Source organism: Amblyomma maculatum, chromosome 3, assembly GCF_055883805.1.
Source record: "Amblyomma maculatum isolate TAMU_Amacu chromosome 3, ASM5588380v1, whole genome shotgun sequence".
In the NCBI taxonomy this organism is placed as follows: domain Eukaryota; kingdom Metazoa; phylum Arthropoda; class Arachnida; order Ixodida; family Ixodidae; genus Amblyomma; species Amblyomma maculatum.
This window is the reverse complement of record NC_139346.1, coordinates 75,372,610-75,389,706: the sequence shown is the minus strand read 5'-3', so window position 1 is coordinate 75,389,706 and position 17,097 is coordinate 75,372,610. Positions and strand designations below refer to the sequence as shown.

The window sequence follows — 17,097 nt, the reverse complement described above, 5'->3', positions numbered from 1 at the left end:
TTCCTTGCTTTATTTTCAAAATACGTGTTGCATTATCTGTCTTCTTTATTATGATATAATTTCATGCTACATCACTGGTTTTCGTGTGTGTGTGTGTGTGTGTGTGTGTGTGTGTGTGTGTGTGTGTGTGTGTGTGTGTGTGTGTGTGTGTGTGTGTGTGTGTGTGTGTGTGTGTGTGTGTGTGTGTGTGTGTGTGTGTGTGTGTGTGTGTGTGTGTGTGTGTGTGTGTGTGTGTGTGTGTGTGTGTGTGTGTGTGTGTGTGTGTGTGTGTGTGTGTGTGTGTGTGTGTGTGTGTGTGTGTGTGTGTGTGTGTGTGTGTGTGTGTGTGTGTGTGTGTGTGTGTGTGTGTGTGTGTGTGTGTGTGTGCGTGCGTGTGCGTGTGCGTGTGCGTGTGCGTGTGCGTGTGCGTGTGTGTGTGTGTGTGTGTGTGTGTGTGTGTGTGTGTGTGTGTGTGTGTGTGTGTGTGTGTGTGTGTGTGTGTGTGTGTGTGTGTGTGTGTGTGTGTGTGTGTGTGTGCGCGCGCGCGCGCGCGCGCGCTCTTTGCGCAGAAGTGCTTCGTTATTCTGAAACCACTCCCGTCTACAATGCTCCAGCGATTGACGTTACTGTAAAGAAATTAACCCACTCGATCACTCGAAACCTTAATTTAAACCTTGCAGCCCCTGACTTTCAACTTAAATAAGTAGTTTATGCTAGCTGTGTAATACCCCCTGCACTTCCAAACAGCTCCTGAAATATGGCTGCTATTGTGATGTAAGTAATAATTGCTGTAAGAGATTCTGGAAATGCTATAACTGCTCTGATTATTATCAGATCATTCATCCAAACAATACAAGTAGAGGAAAGCCATCTTGTTTTAGAAATTATGAAATAAGTACTTCAAAAATTTCAGGCGAAAATATAAAGCTACTACAAGGTGTTGCACAATTAGACGCGCGCTGTAGAATGCTTCTCCCAGCTAAACCGCGGAATCCTTGCAGTTCAAATTTCGCACAGAAATCGCATTTTGTCGCTAGTATTTTTTAATACTAAATTTGTTTAGGGTACTTGCCTGATTCGATCAGAAGAAGTAAAATATTCCCATCGCCTGCGGCGGCGGCGACGCCAAACGAACCGCTGCCCCAGCGATTGGACTGGTGGCGCCACCTCATGTTGCTTACAACAACTCAAACCCGCCAGAAACGTTCGCCCCCTCTTTTCCTGCTACAAAGTTGTTGTAAGCAGCATGAGGTGGCGCCACCAGTCCCATCGCTGGGGCAGCGGTTTGTCTGGCGTCGCCGCCGCTGCAGGCGATGGGAATATTTTACTTCTTCTGATCGAATCACGCAAGTACCCTAAACAAATTTAGTATTAAAAAATACTAGCGACAAAATGTGATTTCTGTGCGAAATCTGAACTGCAAGGATTCCGCGGTTTAGCTGGGAGAAGCATTCTACAGCGCGCGTCTAATTGTGCAACACCCTTTACATAAACTTCAATATATCAGTTTCTTTTGACGTCAAGAAAGAGGTATCCCTCATAACAGCGCACCCCTGGGATAGTTTAGGCGCCTACGTATAGCTTGATGACGACTGCGTTAGTAGTTACAGAATCGCATGTTTCTCTAACGCGTCGACCGAGTTGGTGAATGAGGGACCCTGTGGACAAAGTAACGCTTACATCTGTTGATTAGCATGAATAATGAATAATCAATAATACGCAATTGTTTTGATAAAGAAAAGACCATGCAATAAAACAAATTATTTTTCAGCAGCAGACGTTTTTCAAGCCAACTGTGATGAAGTTAATGGTGTTATTTTTTTACGCTTACCTTGGAGCTTAGACCGCGCTGGAATCTTTTTCATCCAACAACCTTGGAGCCCGTAACAGCCAAGCTCAAAGTATCTCAAAGTAATGAGTTTGATAGAAATCATTGCAAGGATCTGATGTATTTTAAACTCCAAATCTCTTAGCAGTGAATGCACCTCTTGCTTCCAAACAAACGTTACAAAGCCCACAGAAAACCAAAACGAAGCAATCAAATTTCCCTCAGAGAAAAAAATTTCATGTCCGTTTAAAAACAGCTCAGGCGCAACGATGAACTTCTTTATTGCCAAACATGGCACCTGCAATACATACTCCAGCTATAACCAAGTAACCTTCAACAGAGAGATATACAGGGAGGAATGAAAATACCTAGAAGAGAGCGAAAATAGACAAAGAGGGACACCAAATTATTTTACGACACATCTACCGTGACATCATTCTTCGCGTCACTGTCCTGGTATTTTATTCTATGCGCCTCTACAGCTTAGACAATCATGTTTTTTTGTTTTTTTTTTGTTGTTGTTTTTTTTAGAAGCTTGCTATAGTTATCTTTACTAGTTTGTTTTAGTGGTGTTTGCTAGCACATAAATTGCTGGGCCCAAAAAGGCTCCTTCAGGCATCCCTAAATCTCTCCTTAAGTTACTGGTGAGCTTCCTTGAAGCATCCCCTACACGCACGCGCACGCACACACACACAAGCACACCCAGAGAGAGAGAGAGAGAAAGAGAGACCGAGAATAAGTAATTTATAGCCCGCATTCTTGGCTGTACTCAAAGCTCATGGTGAATCTTGACCACTCGTAGTCTAAAAACATCTGCACTGCCGAGCAGGTCTAAAGGCTGCTCGCACAGGCATTGTACTCTTTTCCCAATGATGTCGTCATGATTTTTATTCTTCCCGCACGAAATAAAAAGCATAGTTCTCGCATTCTCTGTCGACTAAAATTGCCGCCTTACAACATTTCGCTAATATAAGGCTTTGTTCACTACTTCCTGTAGGTAGCGAATTACTGGAAGATATGTTTTCGCATAGTGTTCCAAAAGACGCATACGTGGTCTTTTGTTCTGGCTCATTAAAACCTTTTCCATTGGTTTATTTTAATGACGGCTCTTTTGACAGCTTCTTGTCTGGGTGGTAGCACGGCATGGTATGGCAGTTTGGGCTTAACATTCCAAAGCAACTGGCTATACGCGACGCTGTGGAAAAATGCTGGTGTTCTTTAACGTTCACCAGCAACGCACAGTACACGGGCGTCTTAAGCAACCCGGCCGTCACTGCCTGGACCGAACCCTCATCATAAAGACCAACTCTCGTGTCTGGGTGCTAGATACTACAGTCCTTTAAACGTTAAAAAGCTTTTTCTTTTTATTTATACTTGAACAGTGAATGCTGCTACATCAACCATGCTGGCTAGGTTCGTTGTCATTTAAGTGTTTTCTTTTCGGGAAATTTTCACTCTTCTAAAATATAGTCTTGGATAACGGTGACTCATGCCACTGTTACTGGCCGTAAACACTTTTACATTTTTCACTTTCACGACACTCATGCCGGCATAGCCAGCGCACCGTAACCTCTTTTTCACCCCCCCCCCCCCCCCCCCCCCCCCCTCCATCCATCTTTTAGACAATTTTAACTCGCGATTGGACCTCTGTGACAAGTTTAGGTTTTCAAAGTGGTTTTACGAGGGAAAAAAATGCGCGCATTTTTCAGAGAAAATTATTCCCTCTCTATATATATACACCACAAGTGGCAACAGTACTTTCGAGGCAATTTCGGTTAAAACGGGCGTCAAATCTGCTAAGTCTTTGTAAATTTCAGATTGCCATACGTATGTGCCGATGTATGCGCCATGTAGCCGTTAAGGCCAACTCAATGCGGAAGAGGGCTTCCGACCAGTTATACGAGTGGATTTAACACGCTTGTCAATGTTGGCCAACGAGCTCATAGCGTGATTAAAGTCGAGTGTCAGAGGGGCGAATGATTCTGGGAGATTTACGTATGTATCCAACAATGGTGAGATACTAATAAACGCGATCAAGAAAACAATAAGGCTTTACTTATTTTTACAGTATTATCAACGACACTATCATTGCGACGAGCGCGGCTCCGTATCGGATACCTTCTTCAGTAGATTCTCAACGTGATAATCGCAGATACTTCAACTATTCATGGCACATAAATTTTGATGTCATAGCTAACACTAGATCTCAAAATTAGGCAATCGGCGTCTCTGATAGCCTGAGTTGCTTTGGGACGTTAAACCCCACAAACCAAACCAAACCAAAATTAGGCAATCGTCGCATTAAGAAACTCTACCTCGGTCAGGTAGCATCAGGAGCAGAATAAAGCAAACTGCCGCATCGCTCACAGCATCATGATGTGATTACGCTAAGACGCACTATTTTTAATACGGTGCTGCGATACACTCATGTATAGGCAGCCAGCTGTGAAGTTTGCTGTATCGATCGCCGCGTCATAACACATATCCTTAGAACAACAAATACTTTTAATGCGCTTTCGTAGGGTGTTCTGACGTGACCTACATGAGCTTACAGGGATCAGATTGCACGCTCTGTCGAAGCTTTGTATGATGTGTCAGATAACTGGGCTACATTGAGAACGTCTATAGGTAAAGATTTTATCTGTCACATGCGTATTCATAAAAGTGATGAATATGCTCGGTCATTTATCGCGAACCAAGCGGCTAACACCAACATTTTTTAGGCGCGCTGTGGAACAACTGTAGCGCCGCCTAGCCAGTGCAGGTTCCCTATAGGCAGGTACTCATGCACACGCGAGCACAACAATACTGTCTTTTTTTTCTCTTAGAAACATATTAGCGGTTAATGAGAAATCAGCATTGTACGTAGTCTTATGAAAGCTACGACTGGAGAGGGTATGAAATGAAATAAGAAAAAGGGCAACGAAGTTAGAAGAAATGCAAAACTGTTTGAGCGTCTGGCAAATACGAATTAACGCGCGAAATATACCTGCAGGACCTCCCGATGGTAATCTCAACTAGTGCGGCCCCGCGGTTTCAAGCTATGTTGAACGGACAACGACGGAATGGTTCAACAATAGCGTTGTTTTGTCCGTTAGTCACGCGCGTTGCTGCTCAGAGAAAATATTCTGAAAGAACGGCTCATCTTTAATGGCGTGCATACGCAGTGGAAGCGCCTGTTGCCACATCTTCTGTTTTGACGTCGATGAGATGTGCGAACGCGATCACATTGTTTCTGCAGTGCCGCTATCTCGCAGTTTTCTTATCAGTTGACACGCGGCTGCTCAGAGCCCGCCGTGCCGATATACGTTTGTATGCTGCTTCCCGCTCGGTCCGACGGGTTCTTGCAGCCTATCACGCGGACAGACTTCCCAGTTAGAGCAAGTTCCCGCCTCCTTCAGACTGGAAAGGCTTCAGGAATTTCAGACCAACTCGGTGAGTTGAAGTGGCTTAGTTCTTTTCGTGACGGCATTGACAGACTATTTGCAACTGTTTTCTGTTACACGCGTTGACAAGCAGCGCTTCGGCGGTACTCACTGTTTGGCATCCGCTGCTAGCCAAATTAGTTGCCTTAACAACGCTCGCGTCTTTAGTTAAAGTTTCTGCCGTTTTCCTTCAAGGTACAACGGTAAGCGGCTATGGTCGGTCTTCTAATAAGGGTATACTTATGGACAGAAAACACTCCGTTTTACGCCAAGCTCTCGCACATTCTTTACGCAGTCGCCTTTTACTGTGCTTTGTCCATGCAGCCTTTTGACAAGACGTTCTTTTTTTTTTTTTTGCCGGCACCAAGTCGTCCACAAATATGCGTAGGCAGTTCATAAGGTCCTTATAGCAATGAAAAGACGTATCCTCAGCTGACAGTAAAGCGATAGTCTATCCTTCCTGATGGCTCGATATCAGTGCTTAGTGGTTTCTGACTGTGCACAGGGCCAACCAGCGAAACCGACGAGTTGAGCTAGCCAGCTAAAGCTATAGTCATGAAGTGCACTTCGATTTGCCAGGAATCAAGAGGGGGACATGTCAATATTGTCCATTATGTTCGGTTGCAGGTGGTGGCATGTAATATGCTCCGAATTTTGTCTAAGGCGCCCACTTTACGATAGAATATATCGGGTGCTAACAGCGTTGTCGTCGTCATTGTAACAGGACGTCTGCATCTCTATCCGCATCCTAGAGATAATTGGAAGACAGAGTATCTTGAAAAAACCAAAAACAAAAAACACCTAAGAATATCCGACATGCTGCATAAGGCGCTGACCGTACTTAGCCCCACAACGTTGCACCGTTACAACATGAAGAGTCATTTTACACCAACTATTTAAACCAACGTTCTGCGAGACCAAGCCATAAAAGTGGGGGCACTGGCGTAAGAGCAGGCATTTGTTACTAGTTGGTTATAAAGCTTGCGCAATGCTGGCAGTCGGTCTACCAGAATGCTTCCTGCGTTAATGAGCTGGGTAGATCGTGGGAATAGCAGATCGCTCCTAAACTACGCTGCTAGTACGGGGCCAGGTTTACGTCAGATTGCCAGCTGCGTAGAGCTGCTCCCTTTGGAAGGGTAATTGTTACATACGAAGGTTAGAGATTTCCAGATAAGAACCAGGCAGGAGAAAACATTGGTTAATTAAGCAGTTCTCCGCCACTCTCTCCTTACAAGCACCTCCAACTGCCTGCATGCAGCGAAACCTGACGTCGCCACCGTCAAGTAGACGAGGTTCGCCGAGCGACTAGAGCAGGAGAACAAGGCAACTTCCCCTTTCTAGTTTACCTGCGCGAACGCGTGAACAATGCAAACTTTTCGAGAACGGTGCAAACAGGCATCTCACGAATGCTTCCTTAAACACGTAATTTCAGCATCCTCAGAAACTCGCTCGGTTCTTACTCTTTCTATCCCGAATATTGCAATACGTTAATGGCTCGTACCTCGACTTTTGATTCTTCTGTGTCGCCAGGCTCTAATTGCTATGATACTAGGACGCAGCTGCGAATTTCAGCATGCGCACCAGGGCTGGCATTTGGCGCTATGCATGCTCCGAAAGCGAGAAAAGTGCAGCGGGGACATTGACCAAAACACAATCGTCTGTTGTGCATGTAAAATGACTGGCAGACATAATGCGACTTCAGTCACCAGTAGGCCATCGATGCTCCAACGCTTCATGGGAGTTGTTGCTGCATCAGGCGCAGCCATTATCTAGATTCTGGCGTTCACCGCTTCATGCGAGCATGAAAACTGCGCGCGACCAGCGCGTCTTTATAATTACCATCGCCACTGTTATATGCACTGTGATGAGCGTTCCCATCGATTTAAGTCTGTTCTTTTCCGCCGTGTGCCTTTTTTAGTCACACAATGGCTCCAGAAGCATCCAACTTCAGAAAGTCAGGAAGGGGTCGTTTGTTGCTGTAAAGATCGAAGTGACCTTTGCCATGCTCTTTGATCATTTCAGCTTGTTATCGATGCAACTGCGGGTATATATTATATTATATTATATATTTATATATTATATTATATTTAATATATTATATATATGTTACACAAATATATTATATTTATAGATAATACATACGAACGCACACAACGGACTTATGAATCGATCTCCTGTCACCTAATTTTTATCTGTTGAAGGCTTTATTGCACCCGCTACCGTTACGGTGGTGGTCCACGACGGCCATTGCGGCGCGCGTCTTTCTCTCCCTTTGCTTTTTAATCTTTTCTATTTTCTCTTCTGTCTACACGAATATATATATATATATATATATATATATATATATATATATATATATATATATATATATATATATGTATGTATAAAGCATACGAATGCACACAACCGACTTATGAATCGATCTGCTTGGTATTATCCATGTGCAGCTTTTCAACTCAGGACCATCAAATACACGAATCGCTGCCAGAGAGAGCCACAAACACTGCAGCGAAATGGGGAAGAGTGACGTCAGTGCGGGGAGCCTAGCGTGCGCTCTGGTCACCTTAGTGCCTCCACAATCAACAGCTTTTGCCAGCACCGTTATTTTGCAGTGGTCTGATGCGCTTCGCTTTAAGGAAATCTACTTAAATGGTTCTTCGATAATATTGTGGTGATGATAAGCACGAAGCTTCTTTGCGCAGGCTAGCGCTTCGAACGCCTAGTAAAGACGAAACTTCCCGCGGCTCGCCTACGCGACCTGTCACGCCTCCAAAGCGTGCCTGACTGCTTTCGGTATCATTCAAGCGAGCCTTCATCGCAAATGGCGTTGAAAATCTGATTGACATCACGAGACTTCCAAGTCAACGAAAAGTAAGTCAGGTACTAGGATAGCAGCGAGATTGCCTTTTTCGCGTTCGTAACAGCGGCCCGCTTGCAGTGCACATTGAGAAGGAATAATGCAGTCAATGACAAGGCATCGGTGACATTCTGGTGAATTTTCTGTCGAAAACTAAGAGAAACGAAATGGCAACGCTTATGCACCACACTTTCCCTCGCGCGTTCCACTGTGCGGTGCGCGTCTTCCCCTCGCGCATAGTGTGCCCTTTACGGGGGTTTAGTAACAGCGGCACCGCAGTCGTAATGGGTGGTGGGCTATACCAGCAGCCTTCACTGCATATTGGCGATTGGAAGCTTCCAGTTTTCTACCTCTGTATCTTCTTGTCTGGTTGCCAAGTTGAAGGGCATATATGTTTATCATATGGGATAAGTAAGATATTTATCAGCTATGATCTCGTTTCATTATGCAGTGCGCAGAGAGTTTCATGCAAAAAATAAGTTCTGTCAAAAGGATCCTTCTGTTGCCGGCTAGCGCTGATATTCGAAGCACTCACTCTTGACGGTGGGGGAGTAATTTTTCCTGTTTTATATTACAATAGTATTCTATTCATGTAGGTAGGAATATCTTGTTGTGTGAGAGATTTGCTGACTAATTATCGCATTTTTTATTCAAAACAAAATGAAGACCAGCCTGTTTAGAGAATTTTCAACGTGCCTATAGCTCTGAACTTCGGGCCTAACATTAGACGCGATTTCCTGTTAGCGTGGTCATCACATAACCGCTGATACGCAAGAATATATTCTAACTCAGGAGCATGCTGGATTTATGCTTCCCGCTGGGAGGCGATTTCTGTTCTGGCTCTGCTGGTTTTTAACTTGGTGTGGTTTAGTTTATAGGGTTTAAGGCCCCAAATCGACTCAGGTTATGAGAGACGCCGCAGTGGAGGTCTTCAAAATTTTCGATCATCTGGTGCTCTTAAACGTACACTGACATCGCACAGCACACGGACGCCACTCTGTTTCACCTCCATCGAAACGTCACCGACGGTAGTTGGGAGCGAACCTAGGTACTCCGGCACAGGATTCAGACATCTTAACCACTGCACCACCGCGGCGGGGCAGTTTTTATCTTGCGGAAAAACACTGTCAAATAGTTAACGAACGAGACCACTTATGGTGAGGTCTTGAAGGCGCTCAAAAGCTGAACCTTTACTTGCCAAAGAAACGCTAAACGAAGCAAGGCAGTTATCGTTTCTGGAATTGCATTGCTTTTGTGGCCCAACTTACGAGTATGAATATATTTGATGATGCGATATAAATGTCAAGGTCTAGATCTGGTAACAGTGCAAATGTTTTTATAGGCCTGTCAGTAATGTTCGAGTCACTTAACTGAACTAAATCACTGAGGGGAGGATAGTTCAGGCTTTCCCACAGCTACCGTACTCTTACCGATGCGCGCTTCCTTCTATATAATACAATACGTCAGAAAACTGGAAATAAGGGGGCTGTTGGCTGCAAGCAGCACTACGAGCGGTATGTGCAAAAGCAAACCAGGGAGCGCGAGTGCAAGTTATATGGCAACTAAATTTAAACAGCAGAGTTGGAGGTCCTGAACCAACGAAGGCTGTGAAGCACGTCATAGCGGAGGGCTCCGGTCAATTTCGACTACTTAGGTCTCTTTAATGCGCATTGGTATAGCAGGTGCTTTGTGATTCAGACACGCGCAAAAGTACATCCAGCTGATTCCAGGTCGCAAAGTTATACTTTTGGTAAAGTCGGCGGTAAAGCCAGACTTAGAATGCAATGTTAGGCGGAATACTCGTGACAGCTATCGCAACCTGACCCACTCTCTTGTCCGTTATGATGGCGTTTGCGTAGCCATTGCGGCTGGCGGGGGCCCTGCGTTCTCTGTCTTGTTTGCTTTGTTTGTGGAGTTTAACGTCCCAAAGCGACTCAGGCTATGAGAGACGCTATAGTGGAGGACTCCAGAAATTTCGACCACCCGGGGCTCTTTAACGAGCACTGACATCGCACAGCACACAGGCACCTTGCTTTTCGCCTCCATCGAAAAGCGGCCGCCGAGGCCGGAATTCGATCCTGCGTCCTGGGACAGTAGTCGAGCGCCGTAACCACTGCACCACCCCGGCGGAGCCCTTGGGAACAGTATCCGAGCGCCGTAATCACTGTGCCACCCCGGCGGGGTTCGTTCTCTCAGCAGACATTATTTTTGCCTCTTCCGAGAAAAACCCTCTGCTTATGATCCAAACAATACTTCAACAAAAAAAATTAATTGTGAATAATAGAAAGTCTCGTGTCTGTCCCAGATATCCAGGAAAGAATATCACTAAGTGTTTCAAATTGTTATACACAATAAGGCCGGATAATGAAAAAAAAATATATACTCAAACGCCAGGTCTTACATCTCGCTGGCTCGAATCCTCAGAAACAATACAAATGAGCAGTGAAAGTTACTGAACTCGAACGCCAACCTTGCATGTTCTTCCATCTCGCTACGACTATCGGGGCAATCTGACTTAAATTCATTTATTAACAGCGACCACTTTAATTACGATAATTGTTTTAAATGCGTATTTGTGCACGCCTGCGCGTGTTTTCGCATGTGCACGTGCATTTATGGATGTGAGAGGAGGCGGCGAAGGGGGCTAAGTGGTCAGGACGCTCGAGTTCTGAATCGGAAACCCGTGTTTGATTCTAGGCCGTGGCGGCCGTGTTTCGATGACTTCGAAACGCACAGCCCCTGTGTTGTGCAACGTTAATGTACTTAAAGAAGTCAGGCTGGTCATGGCCTTGCTTTGACGTGCCTCACAGCCTCAATCATTTAGGGACGCTAAACTGCAAAATAAGCACAACTACTCTTTTATGTCTCAGCCTAACTTGCTAGTTCATTCGAAGCCAAACTATGCCTTCAGATATTGGTTCATGCTGCGTTCGTTTAAAAAATAACTCTAATAAAAGCGTTGTTCTATTTCTCTCCTCCTAGGAAGAAAGTGAACCATCATCAGAATGTCAAATTTCGAACATCGTTCTTTTCCATAATGTGAGTCGATGCTTCTTTGTATTCGATTATAGATCCATTTCGATTGTCTCTGAGTGGCAGCGCTCGAATACACGATGTGAAATTTGCATCTTCAAGGTTGTAATTTATTTCTTCATGCTCAACACGCTTTCATGACATGCTTGTCCAGCGTCTCGCATGTTTGAGAATTTTTTCACATTCCTTCATTTATCACTGGCAAGGTATTTGTGTTCTTGTAAATTTTAACAATCTTTAATGGGGTATCTAATTCTCTTCTCACATATTTTTTTTATTTCGAATGGATTTCACACTAGTTAAAAGTTAGATCTCAGGAAGTATTCTCCAATACCAATCAAGCTAATTTATCATCTCTCAAATACGGTTTTGCTAAAATAGCACAAGAAAGCGTCACTCCGTACACAATTAGATCAATGCCGATGAAGCCGATGATATGCCATCTATAGAAATATGATCCACCTTGGCACACGTCAGTGAGCCACAGACATATTGATCGAATCGGGTCATAGATCAGTGAATGACAAATAAAGGTAGGCTCAAGGTGTAATTATATATGGTTCAGTAACACCATATACAATAGTAATACCATATATTGATAAAACTAACCAGGCTGCGTGTTCCGCTTCTCAGGCAGGTAGTAGATAATTAGTACCATTTCTGAAGCTTTAAATCTGTAAAAAGTAAAGGCAAGCTCCTGTCTTTAGCAAGTTGCGCTCCTTTGGAAAGCCATGCTTTAGAATACAAACGAAAAGCAATACGTGCAGCCTGGTTACTCTTGGCAAAGACGGTGTTTATCAAGGAGAGAAGTTCACTCAGTCATCATGCTAAACTGTTTCCGGTCGAGCTGTTGAGGAAACTATAGTTTTGGTATACGCATTTCATCCCAGACACATCAGAACTCTGTTCAAAAAATTAGACGTGAACACGGTACTTTTAGTGGAACATCTGGCACCATTTTGATACTGAGATCGGTGTGCGATGAGTTATACTCGAGTACATATGCATGGAAGTGTAACGCGCACACTAGCTTTACAATAGCAAAAGTGCTGCGCGCTATTACCAACACAATGCTACCTAAATTCGATGGAGAGATCAATTTTTTTTCTATGGCTCCCTTACACGCCGTACATTTGCGGCAACAGTAGAGAAACTTGATGCTGACCTTCTTCTTGGCAGTTGGCAGAAAATTCTCTCGGCGAACCACAAAAAAAGCCATTTCTTATAATTATAGAGCCCCTCAACCTTTGGTAACAGAAAGACTAACATTGTTCCCCGTCTGGTAGTTACTTGGACACATAGGTACGAAGCACTTGTTTCGCATGACAAAGCCTGCAAGCCGCAGAATTCACCCGAGAAAAAACACTGGCAGAAGCGACTGGTTTGACAAACTAGCAGCGTGCAGGAAGAGGGGAAATTTAGGGGACGCAGTTGAGCTCCGCCGATCAGACGCCACTTCTTGATTTGCGATGCTTCCCAGTGCGCGTTCGGCGGAATGCGCCCAATAGGCTGGCGGATGGTGACGTCACCAGACGGGGCGGAGGTGCGTTCGATGGTCTCCATCGACTACGGCCGCTCGACCACAAGTTGGATTCGACGGATTTTGGATATTCGACGAACGGAACCCGAGGATATCAATTCTTCTAAGGTGGGCCTTCCTCGTCTCGTTACGATTTTTGGGACTTTGATGTGTTCAACGAGCCACGTGGTGAGCTAAGCCTGAGATTAGGCCTAGCGGTAAGAAGCCACCGGCGGTGGAAGCTCCGCTCGGAGACTGCCTTAGCCATGAGAGAGACCGGAGAAGGTGCAGAGATATATCCAGAATAATTGAACGTGCCGAGACAATGGTACGTTAGTAAAAAGAAAAGGAAAGCGGCAGCCCTAGTGGGCGACGAGGCACGCAATATGAAACGCCAGCGCGCCGCCGAGAAGCTCGCAGGCAGGAAGATGGCGGCAAAGTTGGCTGAAAGGCAATTTTCCCGTATTCCGGCCGGCGCCGAGAAAATAGTCGTCAGGCCGCGCGACGATCTCGCACGTATGATGAAATACGGAAGTGCGTATTTGGCTGACGTATAACTGGGGCGGCTGGCGTGAGCCCAGACGCGGCCGGGGAAGATGTCATCTCATTGAATGTGAAGCAACAGTCCATTCTTGTCACCACCGTCAGCGCGGAAAGAGAAAGTACGTAGACTTGAAGCTCCTCGTGTTTGAATGGAAAAAATCGAACTGACTACGTACATCGCTATGCCGGAGAACTGCGGAAAAGGCTTCATACATGAAGTCTGTTTGTCCTTCTCGAACGAAGTTATTTTGAAAAGGCTGCAAATCTACGGTAATCCTCCGGTCCTGGGAGTGCGAAGACTGGGAAGAAATTCGAGGGCAGTTTTAATACTGTTTAAGACAAGGAGGTGCCGCGGTGGGTGAGATTCATGCCTGTGGCGCAATGCTGCCTTCTCTACCGCAAGAAGGTTGAAGTTTGCAACGCCTGCGGCAGGCTCGAACACCGCAAATATGAAATTCCGTGGCTGTGGCATGGAACAACCACCACAAGACCATTTCTTTGCGTGCAAATGCCAACTTTGCGGGAAAGGACACTCGCTTGGTGACGAAAAATGTCGAGAACTCTACCGCGTTCCATACGAGGTGAACAAGAGGAAATGGGAACGCAAGGCCAACATTCAACAGCAGCAGCAACAACAAGTCGAAGCGACCGTCGAGGAAAATCACAGAGGTCGTTCCAAGGTCAAGCGTGGAAACAAGGACTATCGCTCCAGAAACGACTCCTTCCCGAGGCTGGAGGAGACTACCGAAGGGCGAAAGCAGCGCGGCCGGTCGAGCTCCCACTCCAGGGGGCGTTTCGGATCCAGACGCAACTGGAGGTCGAGTTCCAGGGATCCGGAGAATCCGTGGACTAAGAAGCGGAGCCCGAGCAGGGACCGTAAAAATGTTAGCTTTGGGAGTGGCGTTTTCCAGTTAAACGATAAGATGGACAAGCAGATAGATCTATAAATTAAGGAAAGAAGTTGGGGAGCTTAAAAATATCATTAATAATCTCACTCAAGAGTTACATAGGCCAAAAGGGCAAGCGCGTACTGGGTCCCTCTCCCCCCATAGAGCGCAACCGAAATTGGTATCGAAACCAACTGCCCTGGCCCCTAAGGCTGTGACTCCCACGCAGCCGGCGGCTCCGGAGGAGGAAAACATGATTGTAGAATCGGTTAGACCGCCCCCAATGAAATGCAAAGTGGAAGACGCTGATCCATTGGTGGTACTAGAAAAAAGATTAGAGACAAAATCAAAGCTAAATTCGAATCTTTTGTAGCCCAAATTATGGGAGCAATAAATAAAACTCAAAGCCAGATCCAACCTCTTACGGCCGAAGCACAACTGCAAAGGGAAGAATTAATTGCAATTGGAGAATGGCTGCAAAAAGCTGAGGAAACATTTGATCAGCTCCATAATAGCCAGAGGCGCACCAAATAAGTCTTTAGTCTGGCAGTGGAACTGTCTCGGCTTCCAACGCAAGCGGTAGTGAGTGCTACAGTACATGACACTATTAGATGAGAAACTACTAGCTATATCCCTGAAAAAGACGGGTAAAGCAGCAAAACTTTCGGGATACCAATCTTTTTCAAGTGACAGAGGTGAGAAATCTCGCGTCAGAACGTTGATTAAGAGAAACTTACATTGCTGCAATCATGCACGAAATCAACACGAAAGAAATTGAGGCAGTGCTATTTGAAATTCTTACGGGACGAAAAGAGCAACCAAGCGTGTTCATCTTAAATTTCTATAGTACGTCACAGCAGAGAAAGGTGAGATTCATGGCTTTCTTTCGCAAAGCGATAATGACAGCCGAGAGTAACCCCTTGCTAATAGCCGGTGACTTCAGTGCGGCGCACCCGAAATGGGGTTACGCTAAACAAGATCCTAAAGGCAGGCAATTATGGGAAGACACGCACGATCTGGGACTCGCCTTGCACACGGACCCTAATTTTCCATCCAGGGTGAGTAACAGTGTCTGCGTAGACACTTACCCTGACTTGACCTTCTCCAAAAATGTGAGATATGAACTGGCAAAATTTGGAGCAAAATTTTGGCAGCGACCGTTTCTTTCTGGCCTTCTTCGTGGACGCTGCGGGTCCTGTATCGGGGATGTCAACAATATCAGTGGGGCACCAAATGCAGGTCATGGAGGGGCTTGCAGTTCGTAACGGAGATACGCAGGCTATAAAGGAAGTGGCGATAGCCCTAACTACAACGCACTCCACATCAAAATACATAATTACGGACTCCCATGCAGCTTATGAAAACTATATGCGTGGCAGAATCACGCCGGCAGCCTGCAAAATTCTGAGTCAATGTAGGACTTCAACTGCACGGAAGGAGCTATGGGTACCAGGTCACAAGGGAGTTGAAGGAAATGAACGCGCACACGCTTCGGCCCGAGCTTTTCTTCCACGGAATCCTTCTACGTCCTTCCTTGCTGATTTAGGCTCCCCCTCTCCGGTAACAACATATTCAGAGATATTACAGCATTTGCGCCAGGCAGACATTCCCGAAGGCCGCTAAGGGCCTTAGTAAATCAGAAGAGTGTCGCCTTCGAAGGTTACAAACTACAAACTGTCATTTAATAATCCAGCAACACTTCACGCCTTAAGCCCGAATCCTTTTCGGCGCAGTGCAAATTTTGTGGCCAGAAGGTAAACTTTAAAAAATGTGGGCTTGTAAACGAAATACCAGTATTGACATAATAAATCAGCCAACGTTGGAAGGTTGGGAGGCGGCCCTGTCCGGCTCGGACCATGGAGGAACAACGAGCCCTCGTCGAAAGAGCACGGGCAGCGGCTTTTACCAACGGCGTCCCGGACTAGGGACCCAACCAGCCTTCCCTTAATCTAAGCTAATTTCAATAAATGTTTTCATCATCAACGTTATTATGGCCTCGATCCCTGAAAAAGGAGTAAAGACGCGCCGTGTGTGTCAACCGAGGGTACGCAATGGGAACTATGTAGGGAAAAGCGAGAGAAGGCTACCGCACGGAAGATTACAAACGTAGAAAAATGGACGGAGGCCTCATGCGTCATGTTGGAGAGGCAACAAATACTCTTGAAGGGGACGATGGCCCGAAGATAGCTGATAGCAAACTGTTTCACATATGGGAGGCAAAACATGGTATGGAGCGCAGACTAAAGAAGCAAAAGTGGAACCGTAATTTTAGAAGGATGATAGCTAGACAAAGAAATTGAAATGCAGTCAAATTTTCGAAAAGAATTTGTGCAGCAGATGCGACGAGATAGAAGGGGGCATGAGCCTTTCCAGAACGTGGGTCTGCTGAGACACCTATTAGATCCACGGTGGTCGGATCTAATAGGTACTTATTTAAATTAGATTATCAAAAGCCAAGCACGCGTTTAAGGGTACAGACGTGGAATTTATGGATGCACAATCAACAGGTACTACATTGGCGATACTCATAGTGCCCCCTCCCAGAGTATGACGGAGCTCCCAACGAGAAGCTGGACGCACCTATCACGGAGGCGGAGGTCAGGGCAGAAATATTTGGACTAAAAATGAAATTAGCCTCGGGCCCTGACGCGATAGCATAAAATTTTAAGAAACCTGGATGATGCCATCATCAGCGCTCTTACTGAGCATACGCAAGAAATTTGGACTAAAGGCCACCTGCCTCGGCAGTGGAAGTCGGCAAACGTTATTCTAATCCCAAAGCCGGGCAAACCCCCGAAACCAGAAATTCTAAAGCCTATTTTTCTAACCTAATGCATGGGGAAATTGATGGAGCATGTAGTCCAGACACGATTGATGCGCTTTATGGAGAAAAACGACATGTGGTGGTGGTGGTGGTGGTGGTGGTGGTGGAAAGCATTTATTGCAAAAGTAGAGGCTGCTTGGATAGCCACCCCTAGTGGGCCGCTCCCCTTACAATACTAGGTGGAGTCCCTTATTCCGGGACT

The 17,097-nt window shown here is 45.7% G+C and overlaps 1 protein-coding gene across 10 annotated transcripts in view; it reads left to right on the top strand.

Moving 5' to 3' along the window:
• The first annotated feature begins 4,893 nt into the window (after positions 1-4,893).
• The window catches only part of LOC146195003 (uncharacterized), an 82,863-nt gene continuing 70,659 nt past the window's right edge, over positions 4,894-17,097 (top strand). For 3 of the 10 annotated variants that reach the window (XM_084597614.1, XM_084597609.1, XM_084597610.1), the window contains exons 1-2: positions 4,894-5,242; positions 11,072-11,128. Coding sequence is in view for 1 of the 10 variants with exons in the window: in XM_084597608.1 (XP_084453734.1) it covers positions 5,122-5,242 (121 nt within the window). In the remaining 9 variants the exon portion in view is untranslated. Of the gene's footprint in view, positions 5,243-5,271; positions 5,436-11,071; positions 11,129-17,097 lie in introns of those variants that run through there. The other 7 variants (XM_084597617.1, XM_084597612.1, XM_084597616.1 and 4 more) reach the window with 4 other exon arrangements.